The sequence below is a fragment of the Elgaria multicarinata genome, chromosome 10 (assembly GCF_023053635.1).
Source record: "Elgaria multicarinata webbii isolate HBS135686 ecotype San Diego chromosome 10, rElgMul1.1.pri, whole genome shotgun sequence".
Lineage (NCBI taxonomy): Eukaryota > Metazoa > Chordata > Lepidosauria > Squamata > Anguidae > Elgaria > Elgaria multicarinata.
Genome location: NC_086180.1, coordinates 53,887,888 through 53,912,923, shown reverse-complemented (window position 1 = coordinate 53,912,923; position 25,036 = coordinate 53,887,888). Strand labels below are relative to the sequence as shown.

General features: G+C 38.7%; 1 protein-coding gene across 3 annotated transcripts in view; it reads left to right on the top strand.

The window, feature by feature from the left end:
* The window catches only part of ATP8A1 (ATPase phospholipid transporting 8A1), a 234,655-nt gene that overhangs the window by 70,373 nt on the left and 139,246 nt on the right, over window positions 1-25,036 (top strand). For all 3 annotated transcript variants that reach the window (XM_063136399.1, XM_063136398.1, XM_063136400.1), the window contains 9 exons: window positions 5,811-5,983; window positions 8,299-8,482; window positions 8,934-9,044; window positions 15,257-15,331; window positions 15,419-15,541; window positions 17,502-17,580; window positions 22,932-22,993; window positions 23,620-23,676; window positions 24,819-24,926. In XM_063136399.1, coding sequence (XP_062992469.1) covers window positions 5,811-5,983; window positions 8,299-8,482; window positions 8,934-9,044; window positions 15,257-15,331; window positions 15,419-15,541; window positions 17,502-17,580; window positions 22,932-22,993; window positions 23,620-23,676; window positions 24,819-24,926 — 972 coding nt within the window. The remainder of the gene's footprint in view (window positions 1-5,810; window positions 5,984-8,298; window positions 8,483-8,933; window positions 9,045-15,256; window positions 15,332-15,418; window positions 15,542-17,501; window positions 17,581-22,931; window positions 22,994-23,619; window positions 23,677-24,818; window positions 24,927-25,036) is intronic.

Here is a 25,036-nt window from a genome sequence, read left to right as displayed (position 1 = left end):
CCACCAAACTAGCCACCAATTCAAGAAGGAAACCAGACATTTCCCAGGCAATAGCACCCACAACTATTAAAAGAACAGCGGAGGTACCTCCATGAGGTTCCCCAGTAAACCAGTGGAACTATAATACTATTGTCAAGGACCCAAATGTTACTACAATCATGATTGTCAAACCTCGTATAAATGTGATCCCAACCAATTAAGAGAAGAAAATGTCAATGAATGATCCAGAAACAGATGTCTTGAAGTTAATATTCATTTATTATTGCATTTGTTTCTCATGTACATAGTATACATGAGTATGAGGTATCAAACTAAATGTAGCATCGTTCATTGGAGCATAGTCCCATCATGCAGTCTGCTGCAGAGCTGTCGTACGCAAGATGCTATGGCTATCACAGACTCTAATCTTCCCAATAACATTTAATGTAAGAAATGTATGATACAACAGAATTGGTGCTGTTGGTCCAATTCTTTGGCTTCCTCTTTCAGGGAAACACTGAACACAACAATAGTGTGTCATTTAGGTTTCTTTTACTAGATTCTTCCAGAGGAAGAGAGATAAATTGGTAACAGCCATGCAGATACTCGTTAGGCCCTGACTCATACACTGACACTTCAAATGCTTTCTAATTTGGGACTAAACATGGCTGAATCTTTAGATGCTCACAAGAGGGCACTATTGAGTTATAGAACTTTATTGATATACAAAAAGAACAATAATAAGAATAATAGATATGAATAATAAAAAAAAATTTAAACTTTAAGGCAAGACTAATGTGATAAATTATACAAATTAAAGAGCTGGTATAGTATAATAGCTATGAGTGAAAGCTGTAGGTAAAATCCAATGCCTTGCAATGAATGGGACTTAAGTTTGTCATGACTAACATAAGTCCCATTCGTTTCAGTGGATCTACAATAAGTAGGATTTATGTTGGATTTTACCCTATGAGTCAGTTCAAATTTCACCTTACCTACACACCTTTTAGATGATTTTAGGCAATCCATTCTTCACTGGAATATGAGGATAAAAATATTGCCCTACCTGACAGGGCTGTTGTAAGTTTTACTGAGATGGTACATGGAAAGCATTTTGAACACTTGAAATTCTATTATTGTACAATTAGTTAAAAATGTAAAGGAAAGGGAAAAGGCAGACATAGTTAAATTGTTAGAATTCAGTGGTTTTCCATAACAAGTGTCATGTTATCCTTCAAAATAGTAGGGTGTCCTTGATAAACGAATGCCTTGTTCTGGATCCCATTGCAGTGAAATTACATAATTTGATGACAGAAAGGAATTTGATCAGCATCAGATAACAAGAAAGTACAAATAGATGCCAATGTTGAGATGATAATTTTAAGGGCCAATACTATTCATTGCTAAAATAGATGTCATGCAACTGGAGGGGACAAGACAAGAGAACAATGGATATTAGGTATCATGGAAAACAGCCAAGGCAAATACGATCTGATACGGCAAGGTCTTAAGGATAAATCACGCTGATTAAAAGAAATGCCAATCACCTGTCAGCAGTTAGATTTAAATTCTGTGTATTTGTTTGTCATTGTAAATTTAGGTTTTTTTAAGGATGATACCAAGGCAATTCCAAATAGTGTTTTGCCCCCAGACACAGATATACACACACACACCTGTCTTCCATTGGAAGTGGCAGCTTTGGCAGCCGCTTTAGATACAAAAAATAAAATGTTGGTGAGGAAACAATATATTATTAATGCCATGTGTACTTAGAGTCTTAGAAAGAAGAGCAGTTTTATCTGCATGTCTAAAGAAGGACAAAGAGAAAGCATTGAGTATGGCTTAAAAGTAAAATAAAAATGAAGGATTTGTAGGAACCTAATTTCATTAACTAATATGAATTAAGGCTGCAATCCTATACCAGTTAGCGGAGAGTAAGTACATTTTATCTCTGTAGGTGTGCTTCTGAGTAGGCCTGTCTAGGATTGCATTGTAATAGTGCAATCGTATACATATCACTCAGAAGAAAGTCCATCAATGAAACCTATGTCTCAGGAAAAGTTGGTATGAGATTATATCTTAAGGGTGCAATCCAATGTATATTTAGACAGAAAAAGTCCTACAATTCCCAGCTTCCTTCAGCCAGTATGGTTGGCTTGGAATGCTTGGATTTGTAAGATTTTATTCTGTCTAAACATACATAGGATTATACCCGGAGGTGGGGTTGCCATATTCTGAATCCACAAAATCGGGACAATTTTTAAAATGTATTTATTTGTTTGTTTATTTTTTAATTTAAAATACATAAGTTATTTGACATAAATCAGAATGCATAAACTTTAATAAAATAACCTTTATTAACCTGGCACTTCCAACACTTCTGTCTTAGGGCAGGCAAGAATAGTCACAGGGTCTGTGAAAGGGCAGGCCAGAACAGCTGGAGAATCTGCAAGGGTAGCCAAAATAGTTTGAAGAGTCTACAGTAGGGCAGGCTTAGAATAGCTGAGGGCTCTTTGTCAGGGCACACCAGAACAGCAGAGGGGCGCATGACTTTTGCCAGATACTGCCCGTCTGGGTTTAATGGAGAGATCTAACACAACCTTTGAAAAATGATAATTGACCAAAGAAAAATTGGCAAAAAAGAATGACAGATGCCCTGCTATTCTGAAATCAAGAGAAAGTAAGTAAGACTTTTAATTGGTTCAAACAGTACTAAAATTAGAATCATTGAATAGAAAGAGTTGGAAGGGGCCTATAAGGCCATCGAGTCCAACCCCCCACTCAATGCAGGAATCCACCCTAAAGCATACCTGACAGATGGTTGTTCAGCTGCCTCTTGAATGACTCTAGTGCGGGAGAGCCCACAACCTCCCTAGGTCATTGGTTCCATTGTCATACTGCTCTAACAGTCAGGATGTTTTTCCTGATGTCCAGCCGGAATCTGACTTTCTGTAACTTGAGCCCATTAGTCCGTGTCCTACACTCTGGGATGATCGAGAAGAGATCCTAGCCCTCCTCTGTGTGACAACCTTTAAAGTCCTTGAAGAGTGCTCTCATGTCTCCCCTCAGTCTTCTCTTCTCAAGGCTAAACTTTCCCAGTTCTTTCAGTCTCTCCTCATAGGGCTTTGTTTCCTGATCATCCTCATTGCTGTACAGTTAAATCAGCAAGATTTTTGAATTAAGAAAATGATTTCTCTAAGTAAAACATGTTCTAAAATATTTTCATTTATTTTGTTTATCAAACCATTCATATTTTTTCTGAACTGTGCACAGAGTCAAGAAATTTTTGTCTGGTTTTTAATTATCTCAGTGAATTCTAACTTCTAGCTCCTAGGGAAATAATCTACCAATATAGCAATCCCAGTGGGTCAGTTGGTTGCATCTATCTCTTAGCTACTTACTAGTTTTGTTTTAAGAAATCACAGTATTTTCTTCTACTTTTTTAATCTTGCCTTTTGCAAATTAACCTCAAGCCGGTTTACAAAAATTTGAATGCAAACGGGCCCAACATCAATACACTATAATAGCAGATAAGACAATGGATTCAGCAGATGGAAAGAAAAATATTGATGTAATTCTCAGTCCATGATAGGCGAAGGCATTTATTATGGCACATGTTTTGGTGGATGTATCCAGTATATCAATTTGTTGGTAATCAAGGTGCCACAAACACTCTTTGTTGCTTTTGCTGTAGCAGAGCAGACCAAGGCGGAAAGGAACCAGTCACCAGGCAATCCCATACATGTCTACTCAGAAGTAAATCCCACTGAGTTCAGTGGGACTTCCTCCCAGGAAAGTGGGTTTCGGGTTGCAGCCTTAATCTTTCCGAATAGCTCTTTGCCTTAAATAGGAAGGAGGGGGTCCACTGCAGCTCAAGGCAACCTTCCCATATATCTGGCTAGATCTGCACAATTGGCGGCCCACTCAAAATGACCCTTATTGCATTTGGGAAAAGAGCTCGATCCCAGCGGAAGGAATGCGGGGAGGGGGAGGCTAAGGTAGCCTCTCGCCTTGCTGGTTGCTCACCTGCTGGGATCTAGCTCCTTTGTCCTGCTGCTGGTGCAGGCACAGCCTTCAGGAGAAGAGGGGCCGGGCACTGGATGCTGTTAGGGAGTGGCGCCCTCGCAGCCAGCCGGGAGCTTCGCCCTGGGCTGCTTGTTCTTCGTCGGCTACTGCAGCAGAGGTGAGCGAGGCGCGCACAAAAGGCAGTATCACATGGGCTTGGCTAGGTGGCGCGTGTTTTCGACCGGGGGTGGGTGGGTTTGCAGCCATCCCCCGCCCCAAGTTAGTGATGCGGGTCTGTAAAACAACAACAACAACAACACAGGTTTTTGGAGCCCTTTTTTTTATTTGGAGGTGGTGGGGTGGGGTTGAATGTGCAATTGCCTTGATAGTGCATCTCAGGGTTCCTTAAATCAGCAGGGATTTCTAAACTGGGGTAGTGGGAGTTGAAGGTAGGGGATCAGAGGTGATGCATTGAGCTGGCCAGGATTGGGTCCACGCACGTTGCAAAGAGCCATGTGTATGCGTGGAGCAGGATGGGATTCAGCTCTGTTGAGAGGAAGGTGAGGTGTGGGCTTTACAAACGTGGCACACCTCTCTCTCTCTCTCTCTCTCTCTCTCTCTCTCTCTCTCTCTCTCTCTCTCTCTCTCTTCCAGCGTGCAGCGGCTTCTGTGCCTTGCAATTGCAACTGGTGGAAGAGAGAGAGAGAAAAAGGGGGGAGGGTTCCATTGTGCTTGTGTGCAAGACGGATCCACCAGGTCGAGGGCTTCTGTTAAGAGCAAAAATATGCAGTCTCCAAAGCGCCTCCCGCTCCCCTTGCAAGCGACCCCCCTTCTCCACCCCCTCCATTTTTGACTTATGTACTATCTGCTGCTGGAAAGCAAGCGCGCCTTTTTCTGCTCCTCCTCCTCCTCTGCACAGGCGCAATAACACGAGTCACAGGGAGTGACTTAGCCAAGCCTGTACAGGAGCGGCAGTTCTTTGCAAAAGGCGTGCATGCCTTTTTCTCTTCTGCTGGAGGTACGCTGCTCAAGGCACCATTTTAGAAATCAACCGGCCAGACTAGGAATCCAGGATTCTTGTCCAGCCGGTTGGGACATTTGATGAGACCCTGGAAATCGGGACATTCCCGGTTTTCCGGGATGTATGGCAACCCTACCCGGAGGGAGCAATCCTATGTCACCTTAGACAGCATCTAGGATTTTTCAGTTTTCTGGCTCCTAGCTCAAAGACAGGGTTCTGAGCTCGGAGCTAAGAAACCACACTCCCCTCCCCCTCATAGCTGGTGCAGAGAGAACTGCACCAGGCTGCCTCTCTGCACTTGGTAAACAGAGCAGAGAGACGGAGCAAAGGGGTGTTCCTAGGAGAGGGGAGGAGGCCAAGGTGGCTAGCTTATGCTTTTTCCTATTGCCACACCAGCCCCTTCCGTCCCCTCCCCAAAATGAAATCACCCGTCTAGCTAAAATGCAGAGAGAGAGAGAGAGAGAGAGGAGGCACCTCCCTCTCTGCATCCCATAGGATTACACCTTAAGACACTTTAATTACTCTTTTGTTAATGTTTCTAAAGATTGGTTAAAATACTCACTTTTCCCAAAATATGCTTAAGGATTGGTCCTTTTGATGTTTCTTAGTAATCACAATGATTGATTTTTGTTGATTTTCTTGTTTTATGGTATTGTTCTTAATTATGTTTTTAACTGCTATGATGTGTATCCTAATAAGGCAGGATAGAAAACTTCTAAATAAATATTATGTGCACATAGGGAGAAGTGTAAAACTATTCAAGAGAATTGAAGTAATATGTGGTTTTGGTGATGATATTTTGCAGGCAACAAGAGAAACGTTAAGCCATCATTGCAGCACTCTTGGTGATGCTTTGAGGAAGGAAAATGATTTTGCTCTTATTATTGATGGCAAAACACTGAAATATGCCTTGACTTTTGGTGTAAGGCAATATTTTCTGGATTTGGCTCTGTCGTGTAAAGCTGTTATTTGTTGCAGGTAAAGCTTTTTCTTCTTCACTACACAATATTCATACAATTGTAGAAATTAATTATTTATCTTCAAGAAGAGAATAATTTTGTACTTCTAATTGAATTTATATTATTAACCTCATTTATGGAGTGGAGTTGTTTTTGTTTTTGTTTTGTTTAAAAAGCAACCCAGAGTCCAACCAATATAGAAGAAAGACAGAATAGATAAGATACTACACTGTTGTATGAAATCATTGTATAAAGCATTTGATGGAATGGGATCTCTTGCAGCTGCTGTTTACAAAACATACAACGCTTGCACAACTGCTAGTTACATGATTATTGTCATGTGTAATTAGGCCCTTTTGAATTAGACTTATACAAACTCAGTAGGCATTATGATTGAATGATACATGTTAGGGAATGAAGGCCTAGAAAAATTCCATTTTGACTGTGTCACTAGATTTGACTGCTTCCCCCAAATGTTCTAGGATTATTTATCGTTCTTTCCTCAAACAAATTCTGTATCTAAATACCTTAAGTTGACTTCAACTACATTTAGGAAAATAGAAGTCAACAGCAATTTCTTTTCTGAAGAGGTTATTTCAGTGGATGTTCTTCACTTCTGAATTTTTCACACACATTTTTAAGGATATAAGTATATAATACATAATGTCAAGATTGGGGTCAGCAATATCACGTGGGGATATTTTAGAGTTGTTTCTCACTCTCCTTCCCTCAGTGGAAATAACAATTCCCTGTGGTGTTCATAGTCACTCCATAAAGAAGGGAAGCCTTATTCATGTAATCTTCATATCGGGTAGGCAGCATTTTTTTTTTAAAGAACCTCATTCCCTCGGGGTTAATCTGTGAGGGTGCCACATGCCAGCAGAGAAAGGGGCCAAAGCCAGTAGTGGGCAGGACCAGAGCCAAAAGAGGGGAGGACCTTTTCTTTCTCTTTCTGACACTGCCTTCTCTCTTCCTCTTCCTTCCTTCCTGCCCTCAGGCTCCTGAGAATGGGGTGCATTGCTCTTACCATAGGTCTGAACTGATCAATTGCAGAGAGCTTTTTGAAATTAGATAAGGGCAGCATGAAATTAGTCTAAGGGCCACATACAGCTCTAGGACCATAGTTTGTCCATCCCTGCTTTATATGAACAGTTGAGAACTAATACGAAGTCTATACCTTAGCTCATGAAACAGTGTATGACATAGTAAAGCTAGGCTTTGTTTTAGACTACAGATGGGAAAATGTATAGTTGCTTCCCGATGTGGGGAAAATCCCTTCAATTATGAAATTAGCTTGTCAGGGAGAAGGCTAGCTTTCTGGGTTCAGAACACTTTTTACAAAGAAACCAATTCAGTCATGTGATTTCATATTGTTAATAGTACAGACCAGAACAAATTTCATCACCACATCTGCTGTTTTTGTGAACTATGTTTCAATGTGAACAGTACAGGTTAACAATGTTAGTTAGGTTGAGAGTCCTAAATCTGGGACTTAAACTGAAGTTATTGTATTTGTATTGTTAATGTATAACATTATTTTAGATAGGAACTAAAATACATTGAGTGAAGTGAAACAAATTCCCTTAACATTCCACAAACGTTCAGAATGGAAAATGAATATGCATAAGCACAAAGTTTTCCTGCATGTTCCTCAACACTATGTTAGTGTTATTTCCTAAAATATAGAACCATTTACTTTATAACACGGGCCATCTTCACTCTGTGTGGCCTTTGCAAGAGATTTTTTGTACTCAAGGTGAAGACCTGCTCAATACTTTAATAAGCTACATCTGAAGATTTCACAACTCATCTAACGTTGAGACCAAAGAAAAGGAAACAGTTCCGAAATGCAAATAAATGTTGCATAGGGATTTTAAAAAGGTCTTCAACAGAGCAGCAGTGTTTTGCACTCCTTTGCTAGAAATGGCTTCCAGCACAAGCTGAAAATGTTGATTGTAACATAGACAAACACAGAAGTCGCACATACACATTTCCTTCCACATATATGGATGGGAAAGCTCATTTGCCATTTTTGTCCTCTGGATTGGTCCATTACAGCAGTGGTGGGGAGCGTGTCACCCTCCAGGTGTTGTTGGACTGTAACGCCAGTAATCTTTCACCATTGGCTATGCTGGCTAGGGCTGATAGGAGTTTTTGGAGGACAATGCATTCCTGACCCTTCCACTACCGCATTTGGAAGGAGCTTCCAAATATTATGAATTTGGAAGTCTGTGGTCAGAGGCAGAGCCCTCAATAGCAATTGTAATTTTGTTGTTTTCTTTTAGAAAAATAAAATAGTATAATTATGTCATTCTCAAAATGTTTTTTTTATAGGGTTTCACCTCTTCAGAAATCTGAAGTTGTAGAAATGGTTAAAAAACAGGTAAAAGTTGTAACATTAGCAATTGGTGATGGAGCAAATGATGTAAGCATGATACAAACAGCACATGTTGGCATTGGAATTAGTGGAAATGAAGGGCTACAAGCGGCTAATTCTTCAGATTATTCAATAGCTCAGGTAAATCATTCCATTGCTAAAGAATATTAAAAGGCAGTTCAGTCGGGTGCAGAACCTCAGGGCCAGGGCCAAATCAAGCCCTTCGGGGATCGCAATCTGCCCCTTTGTGGTTCCCCAGATGGCTGTGTCCCTTTCTCCCAACCATTGATCATTTGTTGGTTTCCTAGCTTTTGTCCAGTTTTTCCCCTTCCTAGAAAGCTGAAATGTGTTTCCTAAAGCTTAGTTACTAGCAAGAAGAGCTTTAAGATAAATTATGCTGGTATTTTGGGTTCTGGGTCCCACCACTTTTACTTTCAGTCCCACCCACCACTATAATGCAGCCTCTGACAACTTCTCTGAGATGGAAATTGGCCCTTAGCCTGAAAAAGGTTCTGCACCCAAGTTTTTAGTGATAAACAGGTGAATGTTATCTATCTATCTATCTAAGCATGTTTTTTGTTATCATTTGCAGTTCAAGTACTTGAAGAACTTACTCTTGGTCCATGGTGCCTGGAATTATAGCAGAATTGCTAAATGCATCTTATACTGCTTCTACAAGAATATCGTCCTTTATATTATTGAGGTAATAGTGGCACAGTATGCCCAAAATAAATCTTTCCAACTCTTCTTCCAAATTGGGGCAGTTTATAAACCTTTTAAAAGTCATATCTAAAATGAATGAGTTGGATCCAGGTTTAATCATACTTAAAGTAGACTCATTAAAATAAATGAGATTTTAATGGGTTTACTTGAACTGTGATTAAAGTGGGATTAAATGGGTCTACTCAAAGTGGGATTAAATTTGGATCCAAGTCATTGTTTTGTATCTTTTTAATACATTATTTTCCATTTTAAGGTGTAAATCCCAATTCAAAGTAGAAATACTTATTACTGATTGTTAATCTGAAAAGTGTAGACATATTTGTTTTGTTGATTACTGAACTTTATGTATAAAAATTATAATTAAAACAAAGACAAACAATACATATGCACACAAGACTTCTTCATTTCCATAGTAGTGAGATACTTCAACAGGAATTCAATAAAGTAGAATATCTCTTGAAATAATTAACCATACCTATTATTCCAAAAACAAATTCCAGTTGTTTATGAAGACATTACTATTTTCTTTTCCTGGTTAACATATCATATGAGTAAACTTCACCTTCAGTAGCATATTCCATGTTTACTTTAACCAGTCTTCATTTTATATACTTTTCATGTTCTACATAGAAGCAATTTCAGTGTCATCAATGTGAATGGATTCCATTAAGAAGCATTGGGTTTGAAGTGATATGAAAGTAATGTCTGTGAATATAAATCCATGATGGCACAATCACATGTATACAAGTCATCACTTTATAACACAGTCAAAGTGTTGGATCCAGATTTAAATAGGTCACCCCTGAAAAAAACCACCCTAGATCTGGAGATCTATATTATAATCTGGTCACAAATACCCCATTTTTGAGAAAAGGGCATGGGGGGAGCAACTATTTCTTCAGACTACTATTTCTTCAGACTCTAGATATGCAAAGCATGTAACAAGCTATCCCACTAGCTGCTAGTTGGTGTTTCCTAAAATGTATAGGATTGAGCTTAGAATTGATTTGATTTAAATAAAATTGATTTAAATCATGATTTAAATTGCTTCTCTGAAGGACTCAATTTTAATGATTTAAATCACAGTTTAAATAACTAGTAAGGAAGATTCTATTGAATCATAATTTTTAGTAGAAGTACATTATTGTTTGATATAACCTGAATATATATTCAGAGCTGTAGGTTTCATTAGAAGGTAGATATGCACTAAACAAGTATTCTGAATTGTTTTCAGATTAATTTTCATCCAAAAAATTGATGATAATTTGGTCTTTTTAGCAAGGAAGCAGAATGAACTTGCGAAGTCCAGGAGATGAACCAGCTCCAACTGTTCAATTAATCATGATACTTTTGTCATGATGTGTCAGATTCACCACCACCAAACAGGCTTTTAAATTGTACCAATAAGATTGTTTATTCTTCTGGTTAGTTTTCTTCTTGAACAAACAGCAACATTAACAAACATGTACATGGATTTTTGAATGGTTAACTATTTCAGTTTTTGATAAATGTGAATTCTTTTTAAAATTTAGGTAATTTCAACCACAGCAGGTACAGAAACAAAATATTCCCACATGAGGTCTCTTTTACGGCCTGCTGATGCCATGCTAGTTATTTCCCTTTTAGAGTGGAGGAAACATGCAGCAGAAGTTTCCTCACAAGTTAGGATTGCATGAATATATTCTGTTCATTTTTGGTTAGGGATGGTGCAGGCATCCGGTTGGAGCTTGAAGCCCGGCAAGAAATTGCTGGCTTGGCACCCAGGATGCAGACCCCAACATTTGCCCGACTGGCATGAATGCCTGTCATGTTGAATACATCACCCTTTAAGGCTGCCATTTGCACAAATGGGACATTTACAGACGAGAACGATCCCCCATTTTTGCAGAAAATGGTAGCTCACTGAGGTAGCGGGTGCTGCACCCTGCTGCCAAGCACCTTTCACCACTTGCTGGGGTCAGGTAAGTGGTGTGGGTTCGGCTCATGGCATGTGGGCGGGCATGCAGTGGTCTGTCCGCCCCTACGTTTGGTTTCACTTTCTATTCTCCTGTCCTATCCCTTGCAATTATAACTGGATTCCTCCTCTATGTTCAGATCTACTCCATTCCCCCAAATTCTCTGTTCATTGTCCTTCTCTGTCTTTGCACTTAAGAGAGACAAGGCTGAGGGAGAGAGAGAGAGCGCTTCTGTACACCACCTGCAGTGCAAAATAGGGCTGATCAGGTTATCTCCCATCTCCCAAACTGCTTTAACATATTCATAGAATATAATTAAAAATTGTATAATTAGTATTCATGATAGTATCTTTGACCTAGGCTCATTTTTAATCAATTGTTTTAAGAAAATGGTGAAATCTGATTTAAAATTTAAAAAACCTGATCTAAATAAAAATATGATTTTTTTAATTTTTAAAAAAATTATTGCAATAGATAAATAAATATACACTACCAAAAATATCCCTCATTCTGATTTAAATATGCTGGTATGGGAAAGTGAAAAGGTTTGAAGCTGGGGGCAGGGGAAGCAAAATCTAGTAAATAAAAGCATTTAAAAATATTAGTTGACATACTACAAATTGTGTTATCAGCACAAATAAGGACAGTTTTAAGTCGTCTTAATTTAAGTTGCAGTGCAAAGCACTGCAGAAAAAGAGAGATTTAGTTCACCCCTTCATGCAGTATCACCTGCAAATGCCTTCTGGAGAACCACTCCAGATCAGGGTCCTTATGGAGAACCACCCCATAAGTCAAGGAACACTGTCACCAGAAGGAAAAATCAGGCAAACATGTGTATGTGCTGTATGTATGGACCTTTCTGTATCCTGGCCTTAAATTAGTATTTAATATCAAGGGTATTCTTGTGGCATCTTAAAGACTAACAAACTTACTAAACATATGACTTTATTTGTATCTTGTATCCTGTTTCGAAGTCTAGGATAAATGCTAACTTTTGAGAGAATTTTATGCTGCTTACAAAATTTTGAAAATTCCTAAAAGTTTAAAACATATCTAGAAAATGACTTGCAGACCAATTAACATGCATCCAGCTTTTGCAGCTTATGCAGCTGTTAATGGTTCACGTCATTACTGTGAATGAATGGACAGAATATACATGTCTCTAGCAAGGACAACTGCCTGTCCTGAATCTCTTTTCAGGTTTTGTAGTGATCAGGCGTGGGAGCAGGGAACTCATTGAGTATTTGTAAGCTGCTATTTAAAATGCAGAAATCCTACATTGGAAAATGTGTGTGAAGCTTCCCGCCTCCGCCACAATTCCCTTTTCTCCTCTTGAAATTTCGAAATAATACTGAAAGATATTTAATCCAAATTTGAGTGATAGTTATATAACATTTTATATTAGTCAAATGTAAAATTGTACTATAAACAGATTTTAAAGGATTAATTGAAATACTGAACCATACTGCTTATCTATAAGGATTTAATTGCATGATGAATAATCACCTTTTAAAAGCATAGCATACATTAAATATCTTATCTGAATGTTTTTATGTAGCTTATTCTTAAATTCTGTACATAGACCACAGAAGTTTTTCTTCAATTTGGTTTTTGATGAAACCATATGTTACCAGCAGTTATTCCTGTTAGTTTTATCAATGACTATGATTGTGCTAGTAGTATACTACCCTAGCTCTATTCGTTACAATTAAATCAACATCTGGCCTACTTGTACAGAACGCAGTGTCCAGTGTGGGCTGCTTCACCTCTGCTGGTTCCGTTGTGCTCGCAGGACTGACCACCTGCCCAATGCTCCACACACAGATTGTCCTCTGGATTGAGTCTGTATCCTAATGTTCAGGGAGGGAGAAACAGCCCACATCTAGCAGCCGGATGTCTGCAATGCTGCCAAATATATCATCACTACTATCAGTTTTAACTATGATATTCACCTGCTTTGGTGTGTGGGGAGACTGTTTCCAGCCACCTCTTCTTCCCCTCCCATAGTTGGATATCCAGATTTCAGTAGAATGCACACCAGCCTTGGGGCCATTTCTGTCTGTATAAGTAAGCCACAAATATGTGCTTAGTATAAATGTACTGGCAGTAGCTAGTGGAGTAGGCTAGAAGTTTAATAAGCCAGAACTAGGAAGTAAAATAAAGGAATTGGCAAGAGATAGACAACATGAAAGACAAACCATTGGATTCCACCTTGAGGCTTATAAACCACAATTTTATTACATAGACAAGGAACAGTATCTACGTAATGAATCAGTTCAAATCCCAAGAACAGTGGAGCCTGGGTAGTATGTGCTGCCCTCAGCAGGTATTCTTTTAGAATGTTTGATCATCTTCCAATTCAGTGACTGCTTGTTTTCTACTCTTTATGCCCTAGACCAACACCTGCCAAGTTAGTGCCTTCCATATGTGTTGGACTACAATTCCCACCATCTTTAGGCTGCATGATCAAAGAAGTAATGGTAGGAGTTGTGACCCAACACATCTGAATGTTAACAAGTTGGGGAAAGCTGTAGTAGACCCTAGAACAACCCTTCCCACCCTGGTGACCTCCAGATATTTTTGACTTCAACTCCCAGCATTCCCTGTCCATCGGTCATAATAGCTGGGGTTTATGGGGATTGAAGTCCAAAACATCTGAAGGGCATCAGGTTGGCAAAGGCTGCCCTAGACTTTTTTTGTGAGTCTTCTAGCTGAAAGAGACTGAATGGGCCTTAGTAGTGAACCTAGTCTCATAAGATGTCCCTTTGGGTTCTTCAGTTCTGGACGTAGAACAAAAAAAGTGTAAAGAATGGTTAAAAAATAGTTTGATACTTTAATTTAAAATGAGCTTCTCAACTTCTGTTTGTCATGTTCCGCCAGTTCACTGTAATGCAGTCTTGAATTATATAAACATGTGATGTTTGGGGTGTAGCAGTTCCATTTGTTCCACTTTATAGAACATTAAAGGAGAAGACCTGTGTATAATTCAGTGAAATTGCACAAGTGAGTATGCTGATTACACACAGCTCTATCTCCCTGTGACATCTGAATCAGGGGAGGCTGTGAAAGTCCTAGATCAGTGTCTAAGTAATAGGCTGGCTGAGGGCCAATAAACTGAAGCTGAATCCTGGTAAGACAGAAGCCCTGTGGGTGAGTGGTTTCCGAGTCTGGGAAATAGGCTCACTGCCTGTTCTGGATGGGCTTGCGCTCCCTCTGAAATATCAGGTTCGTAGTTTGGGGGTACTCCTAGCTTCATTGTTGCTGGAGGCCAAGTGGTAGCAGTGGCTCGGAGTGCCTTTTACCAGCTTTGGCTTGCTTGCCAACTACAACCTCTTATGGACAGGGAAAGTGTGGCCACAGTGGTACAAGCTTTAGTAACCTCAAGACTGGATTACTACAATGCGCTCTATGTGGGGCTGCCCTTAAGGCTGCTCCAAGAGCTAGTGCAGAATGCAGCAGCTCAGCTGTTGTCAGAACCTCCCTCTTTTCAGCATATAAGTCCTTTACTGAGGAAATTGCACTGGCTGCCAATTGACTACTGGGTCAGGTTTAAGGTTTTGGTACCAGTGTACAAAGCCCTAAACAACTTGGGAACAGGATACCTGAGAGAATGCTTTATTCCTTACCCACCTGCCTGGTCACTGAGGTCACTGGAGGGCATGCTCCTGGTGGTTCTGCATGGACCTATGGCCCGACTGGAATCCACCAGGAGAAGAGCCTTTAGTGTGGTGGGCCCTTCCCTTTGGAACTCCCTGCCCCTGGAGGTTAGGAAGTTGCCAACACTGGGTGACTATTAGGAAGGGGCATTGTTGGCACTGGCATTCCAGTTCTCCAGATGCCTCCTTTATTGTCCTTCTAGCACCTGGTGAAAAACATTTTATTCACTGAGGTCTTTGAAACAATTTGCATTTAAAAAGTTTTAAAGACTGGTCTTAGATTGCTAAAAATGGAAGTCTAGGGCTGCATTTTACCACATATTTTTATTTTCTATATTGTATTGTATCTTACTGAATTTTATACTCAGTTTTGTAAGTCTTTTATTAAAAATAAATTTTTGAAGAAATGGAGCGGTGAGCGTTCCAGGTGCCACGTTAGGGAGGCCTGTGTACGGTATAGTCATAATAGTGAATTCCCAATTTCTCATCACTCTTATTTAGCTAAAATTGAAAAATTGTTTAGATTTAACAACAAAAATGCCCAACTGAAATTGAATATCTGTTCAAAATCTCTTTTTCAGATATGGTTTGCATTTGTTAATGGATTTTCTGGACAAATATTATTTGAAAGGTGGTGCATAGGACTTTACAATGTGGTAAGATTTTAAATGTTATTTTTAATTATTAAAATAGGCTGATTCTTTATGAAATTGATCTCATGGTGTATTTATTTTATGTATTAGATGTTTACAGCTATGCCCCCACTGACACTTGGGATATTTGAGAGATCTTGCCGCAAAGAAAACATGCTAAAATACCCTGAATTATATAAGACTTCTCAAAATGCACTGGATTTCAACTCAAAGGTAAAAAAAAAAAGTTTAACTAACCTTTGTAACTAATATTTATAATACCATTATATGAATATATGTTATATTATTTTATTTTATTATGTGATTAAAAAGGATTAAAATTTATGATTAATAATGAAACTATATTTTGTCCCAGGTACACTGATTACAACATATAAATTAACAATAAAATTTCTGGTTACAGTCAAATCTAATCAGCATGTATGTGTATAGTTCACACAGAAAGGTATAACTGAAACTTAAAATTGGACTTGGTTTTATCAAATTTTAATCAAATTCAAAAATAATACATTTAAAAAGATGGAATAAAATTTGGCATTGTAACCAACACCATGACCAACACCAAAGTTATAAATACCCAGAAAAATATGTGTAATATTTGAACTGAATATGGCAGATATTGATATTGTTTTATTGATTTATCTATCTGTATTCGTATTTTATTTATTTATTTATTTTTGTACAACTCTTCATCATTTTGGATTTCAGGGCGCTGTACCGCATCAAACAAATTCAAACACACACACACACACATTTTATTCTTAGACTTCAATGTTTTTGTTCTTGACATTAACTTTTTTTTGCTTAGTTGTCCATAGATTTTATTAATCAAAATAATCATATAGTTGAACAAATATTTAACATTTTAATGTAATAGCTAAATAATCCTTTTGAAACTCTCAGTGAATTTAAATTAGGTAATTATATTCATATGTATGCAGGGGAGTTCACAATATTTGAAGCTTATTAATTGTGTTAACAAATCCATTCTAAATATTTTGATTATTTATTGGTTTTAGAAGAGCTCATCTGGCTTGTATCTTTTGCTGTTTTTAATATAAGTAAGTTTTGTAAATATATGGCTACAAACTACCTGTGAACAGAATAGTTGATTCTGGTTTGATGAGTAGAAGATCTGGAATCATTGTTCACTGAATGATGATGTGTAGATTTGTTATGGTAAAAAGGGTCAGAGTTCATGGGGCCATGACAGAGGTTAAAGGATTAGCATGTGACAATGAGTATTGGTCAGGAAAATGAAAACACAGGTCTAATTTTCTTGCACCCACCTGTGCTTTCTGTCAAATAAAACTTGTGGCAGTGACACAGAAAGAAGGAGAGACAAAGGTTAATGAGTAACACAAGTTCAAATGTGCAAAGTATTGTGGCATAAATTGGATCATACAACCTTACATAGTTAGATAAAGTAATAAAGAAGTTAAAGACATGGTGGAACATTTTTTGAGGCAGGCAAGTTAATTTTTTTGGTTTGAACAACTTAAAATTATTAATGTACTTTAGTTTAGCACCTTTATTCTGTTTTGTAAAAGTAGAACTAATTATAAAACATGGTTACTTTCTATAGGACAGAAGTGCTTAAAGCTCTTTTCTTGCTTAGTTTGCATATAGTGTAAAAGTGCTTAATATACACTTACCATTTGTCATTTTTTTAGCAGTTTCATCATGTATATAGTAGAAAGAGACCATTGTAGATTCGTGTGGTGAAAAACTGATGCATATATCGACAACTAATTCTTTGGGAGTTTACATTTTAAATTGTCAAGTTATAATCTATACCTCTTCAATATTGATCAGGAAAATAAAAAAAGCAATAATGATTCATGATAGTGTAGTGCTTCTTAACATTAGTTTCATGCATAGTAAAGATTTTTTTCATTTTAGCTTTGGCTTTTACTATAATAGGCATTTTAACATTTTTTTGTTAAAGAAATTAAAGGTGAAAGATAATGAACATCATTTGAGAAACATAAAAATAAATAAATGACCCATGAAGAGCTGTGAGGCAGAAAATGCTTCAGTTATGTTACTTCTTAGAGGTGGCCTTTTGAAAAACACATTTTCTGAATCTAACAAAAAGATTAAAAAAGAAGGTCAGAGTTCACAGAGTTAGTTTTATCACAAATGGTTCTCATGAATGTTTGTTTTCCCTTAGGTTTTCTGGGTTCATTGTTTAAATGGCCTCTTCCACTCAGTAATTCTGTTTTGGTTTCCACTAAAAGCCATCCAATATGGTAAGTAAGTAAATGAAATACAGAATTTGAAAATACTGTTTGTATTTAAAATGAGAGTACCCAGTATTACACTAAACCGAAATCTATCACCCAAAGCCTTGAATTCCAATAAGTAAATGGTTGTCTTCTAATCAGCAGTATATTTTATTTTTTTCAATTTGAGGAGCAAAATCTTGATTTCAATAACTGATGTAATGTGGTTTGGGGTATAATAGCTCTGTAATTGTGTGATCATTGTAACAGTTAATAATGTAACAGTCTTACTACATTTCAAGTTACATATCTTTTTGGATCATATGTCATTCAAGCAGTATGGAAGGATGTGTAAAAACTCTTTTTCTTGAGAATTCTTACACATCCTTTTTCTTGAGACCCCCCACCTTCTTGCAGCTAGCATGGAGAGAACTTCACGGGCTGCTGTTTCAAGCTCACAAATGTGGGGACGTGGGGCTAGAAGGTATCCCCAGCCTCCTTCCCTCCCACTCTCCGAAGCTTCTGCTACACAGGTAAAATTGCCCATCTAGCTAAAATGCAGAGCAGGAGGCATGAAGTGCCTCCCACTCTGCATTGGATACTCCTCTGATTTCAGAGGCTGACAGGTTGATGAGTAACCAGGGCGCATCGCACAGGATTGCACCCTTAAGCTTTCAGTCAAGCTAGTGCTTAGTCGAAAAACTTTTTTTATTTTTCTGGTAGAATAAAAATCATTGAGTTGGATTCAAATTTTCCATTATATGAACAGAAGGGAGATCTTCCAATAGGAGTTTTTCATCAAAGAAAGAGAATTGAATACAACCAATAGGATGTATTCAGATGTAATAATAAATTATGGTTTATAACTACTGGAATATGCCTGTGTGATCCTTGGCCTTCTCTCCTCCCAGCACTTCTTTCTGTTACCTCAGAGCATCTCTACATTAAGGGAAATTGAGTTGTTTACCCAGCGCTGTTGTGCTTCCTGGTTCTTTGGCATGATTGACATGGGTTGCATTACATGTGAGGAGAGCGGCGACAAGGGGGAAGATCCTGCTGTTTCCCGGGACTCCTTTAAACAGCAGACATGTTTCAAGAAAGCACTAGCCACCTTCCCTGGCATGTGTACAAAGGAGGGTGGGGGGTGGAGTCATGTGCTACAGGTCTGTAATCTTCGATACACTTGGGAGTAAGCCCCATTGAACGCAATGGGACTTACTTCTGAGAAGACACATGGGTAACTACTAGCATAAACTAACAGAAAAAATAAAAAATAAAAAGAATCACAAGCACAACTCTAATCTAGCATAATGAAGGGTCTCCTTTACTTGGGAGTAAGCCAGATCTTCTGTCCTTTGTTGCAGGGAGGCATTTTACCCTCTTCTCCCTCCAATAGCAGGGAAAGTCCTTTCTCAGCAAGTTTATAGCTCAATTTCAGCTTTACACACTGCCGATTTCAAGCCATTAGGTGTTTATTCCAACTTATCTCTTGATTTTTTAAAAACGGAATAAGGGGGAGAACTACGGGAGACATCCTGACCTTGCATTCACAGCACCGCATTGGTGACACTGATGCCAAACTCCGTGGTATCACTGCTGCGGGATGGCTACGTGTAATCCTAATGGAGGAGGCAGCAGGAGCTTTCTGGCGTCCATTCAGCTCACCGGGCCCACCCCTCGCCCGGCTTCTGGAAACCAATCGGAGGTCGCCTTCCATCCGGGCATGCCCCTGGTGTGACACCAGAGCAAGGTCAGATGGCAGGAGAGCTGTAGTGATCTTGTTCCGGCAGGAAGAGTCGTGGTAAATCTCCGACTTTTCCAATACACAGCTTTGTGGGAAAGCCCTGCAGTGGTTGCGAGGTGGCCACTATGTCGTGTTAGGGAAATTCCCCTAACCCGATGGGGAAAGAATGACTTCAACAACCGGTCCAGACACAGAGACTCTTTATTTAACTATGCGTGTAGGAGAAAGGCTCACCTCGTACAAACTGATGGCGAAAACTCTCTATCCATCATCCACATCAGCATACTTTTATACTCATCAAAGTTGCTCGGATGAAGTCATACTTTTCCCTCCTCCCTCCCATGACTTACATAAACAGTGCCATAAACCGGTACAAAATGTTGCATTCTGTTCTTTGATAAGCACCTCAGGGAGAAATAAGAAGTCCAGAGTATGCTCTGACCCTTCAGAAATGTCTAGTCAGAGGTCTTTAGATCAGTGTTTCCCAAAGTGGGCAGTACCTCCCCCTTGGGGGTGGTGGGATTGCATAGGGGGGCGTTAAGAGGCAAGGGGGCTGCAGGGGGCGCTAAGAGGCAAAGGGGCGGCAGGGGGGCACTCGAGATGGTCTTTTCCAAGAAGTGCCTCTCCAGAAGGTCTTAAAACCCAGGGACATTTTTATGGGAGAAGGTAGTTTGGTCCCAAGCCATATGGGGGAAGAATCCATACATGTATTAATACCATTTAAGAAGAGTCCTTTTAATGGTGAATTGAAATGTTTCAAAAGCACCAAAACGCTAATGAAGAGACATACCCTGCTTGATGTGCCCTGCAACGCCGGCTGCAAAACAGAGGCATTCGCTCTCTTTTCCCTCCCTCTCTCAGCAAGCCTGCAGCGGGTGCTTCCCATTTAAAGGGGCCAATTGAGCTACAAAATGTCATTGAGCTGAAGCCAAAGGTTAAGAAATTGTACTAGGAGTTTTGGTTACAGAAGGAAATTTCTGATCGCTATCTTGCGCTATGGAGAGTGGTTCAGAAGCTCCTGGTTGCATTTTCAACATCATATTTGGTGGAATGTGGTTTTAATGTGGTCTGCCTACTTCTCTCCAAGCAAAGAAATCGATTCCAGATTACTAAATGTGGTGATTTAAGACTCATGTTAAGTGACTTTAAACCAGACATTGGGAAACTGGTATCACTTCATCAAGCCCATCCATCACATTAAGAATTTACAGAATAGTGAGGTACTCTACCCTAGTTACTAAATGTGATATCTAATATTCTTGCTAAATGACTATCAGACTTTGAAAAGATGATATCACTGAATCAAGTTCATCAATTATGTTTAATTGAATAAACTAAAAAAATCTACTTGGATTTTGAATAAATATTCAATTAATTGTTACTGTTTTGAATTTTATTGTTATTATCTTCCTTAGTGGGTCGTTGAAAACCGCTATTCTGAATAATGATTTGTATAGTGTAGGGTAGGGGGCACTGGGCATTAGTTTGTGGAATCAAGGGGGCAGTTACCTGAAAGAGTTTGGGAACCACTGCTTTAGATGGTAAATAAAGACACAATGCTCCTCTAAGTCTATGTTACTCAGCCTGGTGCCTAAACACAAGCAGAGTGTTTAAGGAAAAAGTAACACGTGACCATGGCAGATAGGAGCCAAGAGATCAGGACAGCCTTGAGGCTTCCTGTATCTCTTCTTTTTTAGAGGTATGAAGATGGGGGCTAGAGGGAAAGTGTCAGGAGTGTGTTTGAATTGAGAGGTTTCCAAGGGGTGCTTTTCAGATTTCATCGTCAGTCGTATAATCCACGCAGCAGCATCGTGCAGCCACTGCATTTTTTAAACCATATAGACATTATGTAACCCACACGGAAACTTCCATGATTGGACAGTCATAACTGTGCTATAAATAGCTCATTTATAGAAGCCCTTAGAGGAATTTATGAGAGATTGAGAATTCTTTAGCCACAGGGGAAAAAAGGGGATGGAGCAGGTAGGACAGAAGGTTAGAAGTAGCATTTTTCCTTCCTTTCTATCGTCCTTGTTAAATTTCTCTCCCATAAATTTCCCTCTTCTTATGTACTTGCCTCTCCATCTGCATCTAATGTGAGAACATCAATCTTATTATGGCGCCTGCAGAAAGAGAGGTCTGAAGTATCCTATAACTTCTCAGCTGCCTTCTAAGGGTGCATAGGATTGATCCCTAAATTTGCTAGTAAAAACAATAGTTCTAAAGCCAAAGGCTTTGTTTCTTTTAGTGATGTGCACAAGTGTTGCCACAGGTATAATCTTTTTTAAAAAATGTATTCCCTCCTATATGAGAGAAAAGATGGAATTCTTCTGAAGATGGTGCTTGCCAACTGCAGTTTTATATTTTAAAATTAAATAAATCCACTGCCAGTTAATCAGACAGAAAACTCTAGATTATTGCTGTTATTAGAGTTATTACTGAAATACTTATCAGAATGGTAAAAACTGCACTTCAAGCATAATATCCATTATTGGATCTCCCACTCATTTTTATTTTGTTTTACTTAAATAGAGCTGTGAGGCAGGGTTTCTAGTTTGCTCACAGCAGTGGTTCTAGAAGTGGGAATTTTTAATGCTTTGCCCAGTGTCATTTTCCCAATTAAATCCCCCACGATCCATTTTTTGTTACGTCAAGGATGGGGGGAATAGGATTTTTTCTACCATAAATCTCCTGTTCTGTGGAGAACTCCCAGCACTACCCTTACCCTAAGCAGAAGCCACAGCCAGCTTGCAGCTTTGTCTTCTCTGCTGGGAGAATTGGTACTGATAAAAGCAGGAATAGTCTTCAGTTTCTTTTTAAAAAGTGAATAGACCAACTCAAGCCCAGGGTCCCCAACATGGCACCCACAGGTGCCCGCAAAATGCTCCTTTCTGGGTTTTTTTTTCCCCCTGCAGTACTTTTTAAAAAAATATACATACATGGATTTGTAAAAACCCATAGCAATGAGTATATATGAAATGATACAACTTTCTAACAATTATACATAGGCTTCAGCGAAAGCGGATCAAATATTTAAATAAGTATTCATCTAAATGTGGTGTCTATATGCCACCCATTCAAATATTGAAAGTGTTGTAAGGTTCTCAATCCATTTTATTATAGGAGGTCAGTTGTAATATCACTCTTTTAGCTGTCAAAAGAGAGCAGGGAATCCATTTATACATTTGTTAATTTCCTTGCAGCTGGTGCATAATTTAAAAGAGAGCGTACATCAGTGAATATTAAAAAGTATTCCAGGATAAATTTATCTGTGTGATAGATATTGCCAAAACGTATGTTTAAAAGAAACACTAGCTGCATTGCACCACTAGCAATTAGCTGAATTAGATAATACTGCACTAAAGGGCAACAGGGAGGGTGGCTGGTGCTTCCTTTCCAGCCTCCATGGTGCAGTCTTCCATCTCTGGTCATGGTTCCTCAGGGAAGGAAGTTTAACACTGGCACCTATGTCATCTGGTGGGAGACAAATCATGTTGCATTCTACAAACTGTTGTACAAAGTTGCATTTCACAAATGCTGTATTCTACAAATTGTAGAATAAAAATGTTGTATTCTACAAATTCTTTTCTTAAATGATCCCAATTTTAATATTTCTGATGCTGTTATTTTACAGATACTGTATTTGCTAGTGGCAAAACTTCAGACTACTTGCTTTTGGGGAACACAGTATATACAGTAAGTATTGCTGGTGTTATACTAGCCTGTATCCTAAACAAAAGAGAATGATGGAAATTTGATAGTGTAGAGCAGCTTCTCATAAGAAACCTGTGTAGCTCATCCCACCTCAGTGTGCCACAGTGATACAGAGCATACGTCATCCTGGCTGTGCCATTCTTCCAGACCAGGGGAGAACAACCTTTTTGCCCTAAGGGCTACATCCGGTGACTCTTGTGGGGCAGGAGGTACACATGTGTGCATATATGTACACATAAACATTTTATTTAGCCTTCCTCACAAGGAGCCTTCCTCAAGGTTGATAAAATTATTATTATTATTATTATTATTATTATTATTATTATTATTATTATTATTATTATTATTTCTTACCCACCTCTCTATTCTGATTGAGGCGGGGAACAACGGTAAATATAAAATACATAAAACTGAATTAAAACATAATATACATTGTTAAAAACATCCTAAAATGTTTATGACCGTGATGGTTGAAACAACAAATAAACATTTACAATGTTTAATGTTAAATATGGTCTTTAGTTTAGAAACTTTGTATTTCAGTTGAAATTTCAACACTGTTATTTCTGTTAAAGAAGAGTAAATAATTTCTCGGTTCTTTTTTTCAGTTTGTGGTAATAACTGTGTGTTTAAAAGCTGGATTAGAAACTTCATATTGGACTTTGGTAAGAAATCCTTCAAAAATAATTCATATTGTAATAGATGTAAATTCATTGCAATTTTATATAACAGAGTGCTGCCCCTTCTAATTAGTATTTGGTTGGTTGGTTCAAGTTTTGCTGGGAACAACTTCAGAGATAAAGGCCATGGCTAGACCAGACCTATATCCCAGGATTGTCCTGGGATCATCCCTGTGTATCCAAATGACACACAGGGGATCCCGGGAGCAGGCAGGGACGACCCCTCCATTTGCTTGGGATAATACTTAGGTCTAGCTAAGGCCACAGACCGGGTTCAGACGGCACAATAGCCAATGGTGAGTTAAATAGTCAACAGTGCTTAAATAAACTGTTGACTATTGTGTCATCTGGCAGGACTTTTTCACACCATGGTTAGTTATTTGTCCAAAATAACCAATGCAAAAAACCAATGTTGTGCAGAATTAACTATTTGAACGACCGTTGGTTATTGTGTCATGTGGCAGGCACTGTTGATTATTTCCAAGCTCACAGTTGGTTATTTTTCAGTGGCTACAGAGTCCCCTGGCAAAAGTGACCAAAACGGAGGCTGCCGCTCTAGTACAGCCACCACAATTCGCTTCCAAAATCTGCCTAGTAACAGATTGCAAGCAGAGCCTCGTTGCACCCTTAGTCCATCCACAAAATGCTTCCCTACTGTCAGACACAGTAGGGAAGCAGTGAGAAAGAACTGGAGTTAGGAACAGTAGCCAGGATCTAAAGAGCCATAGGGCTTATTTACACCAAGCAAATATTCCACTATGAAAGTGGTATGAAAGCGGAATATAAAATGCAGGAGCCACATTACTGCTTTATAGTGGTATTGAAGTGTACTGACAACTGTTGGGGCCCAAGATACATACCATATACCGCTTTCATACCACTTTCCTAGTGTTATATCCTGCTTGGTGTAGATGAGCCCGTACTCTAGAAGAATGCAATTACTCATGCGTGCCTGTTGTTATCCTTTTTCTTTTACAGTAGACCTCTCAACCATATTCCAAACTACGTTTTAAACTCCCCTGGATCAAAGCCATAGTATATTTATAATAAAAAAATTTAACTTTTAGGAAAGTTATTTTCTTCCTAGGTAACTGAATTTGTATTTTTTATTCTTTCTTTTTTTCCAGTTTAGCCATGTAGCTATATGGGGCAGCATTGCACTGTGGATAGTATTTTTTGGAATCTACTCTTCTTTGTGGCCTCTTATTCCTATGGCACCTGATATGTCTGGAGAGGTAATCTTTTAACTAATTTCCAAATCTGTGTGTAAAAATGTATTTTATTTTTTGTTCTTAAAATTAGCTACTGTTTCGTGATCATGCAGTATAATTTATTTTATGTACCA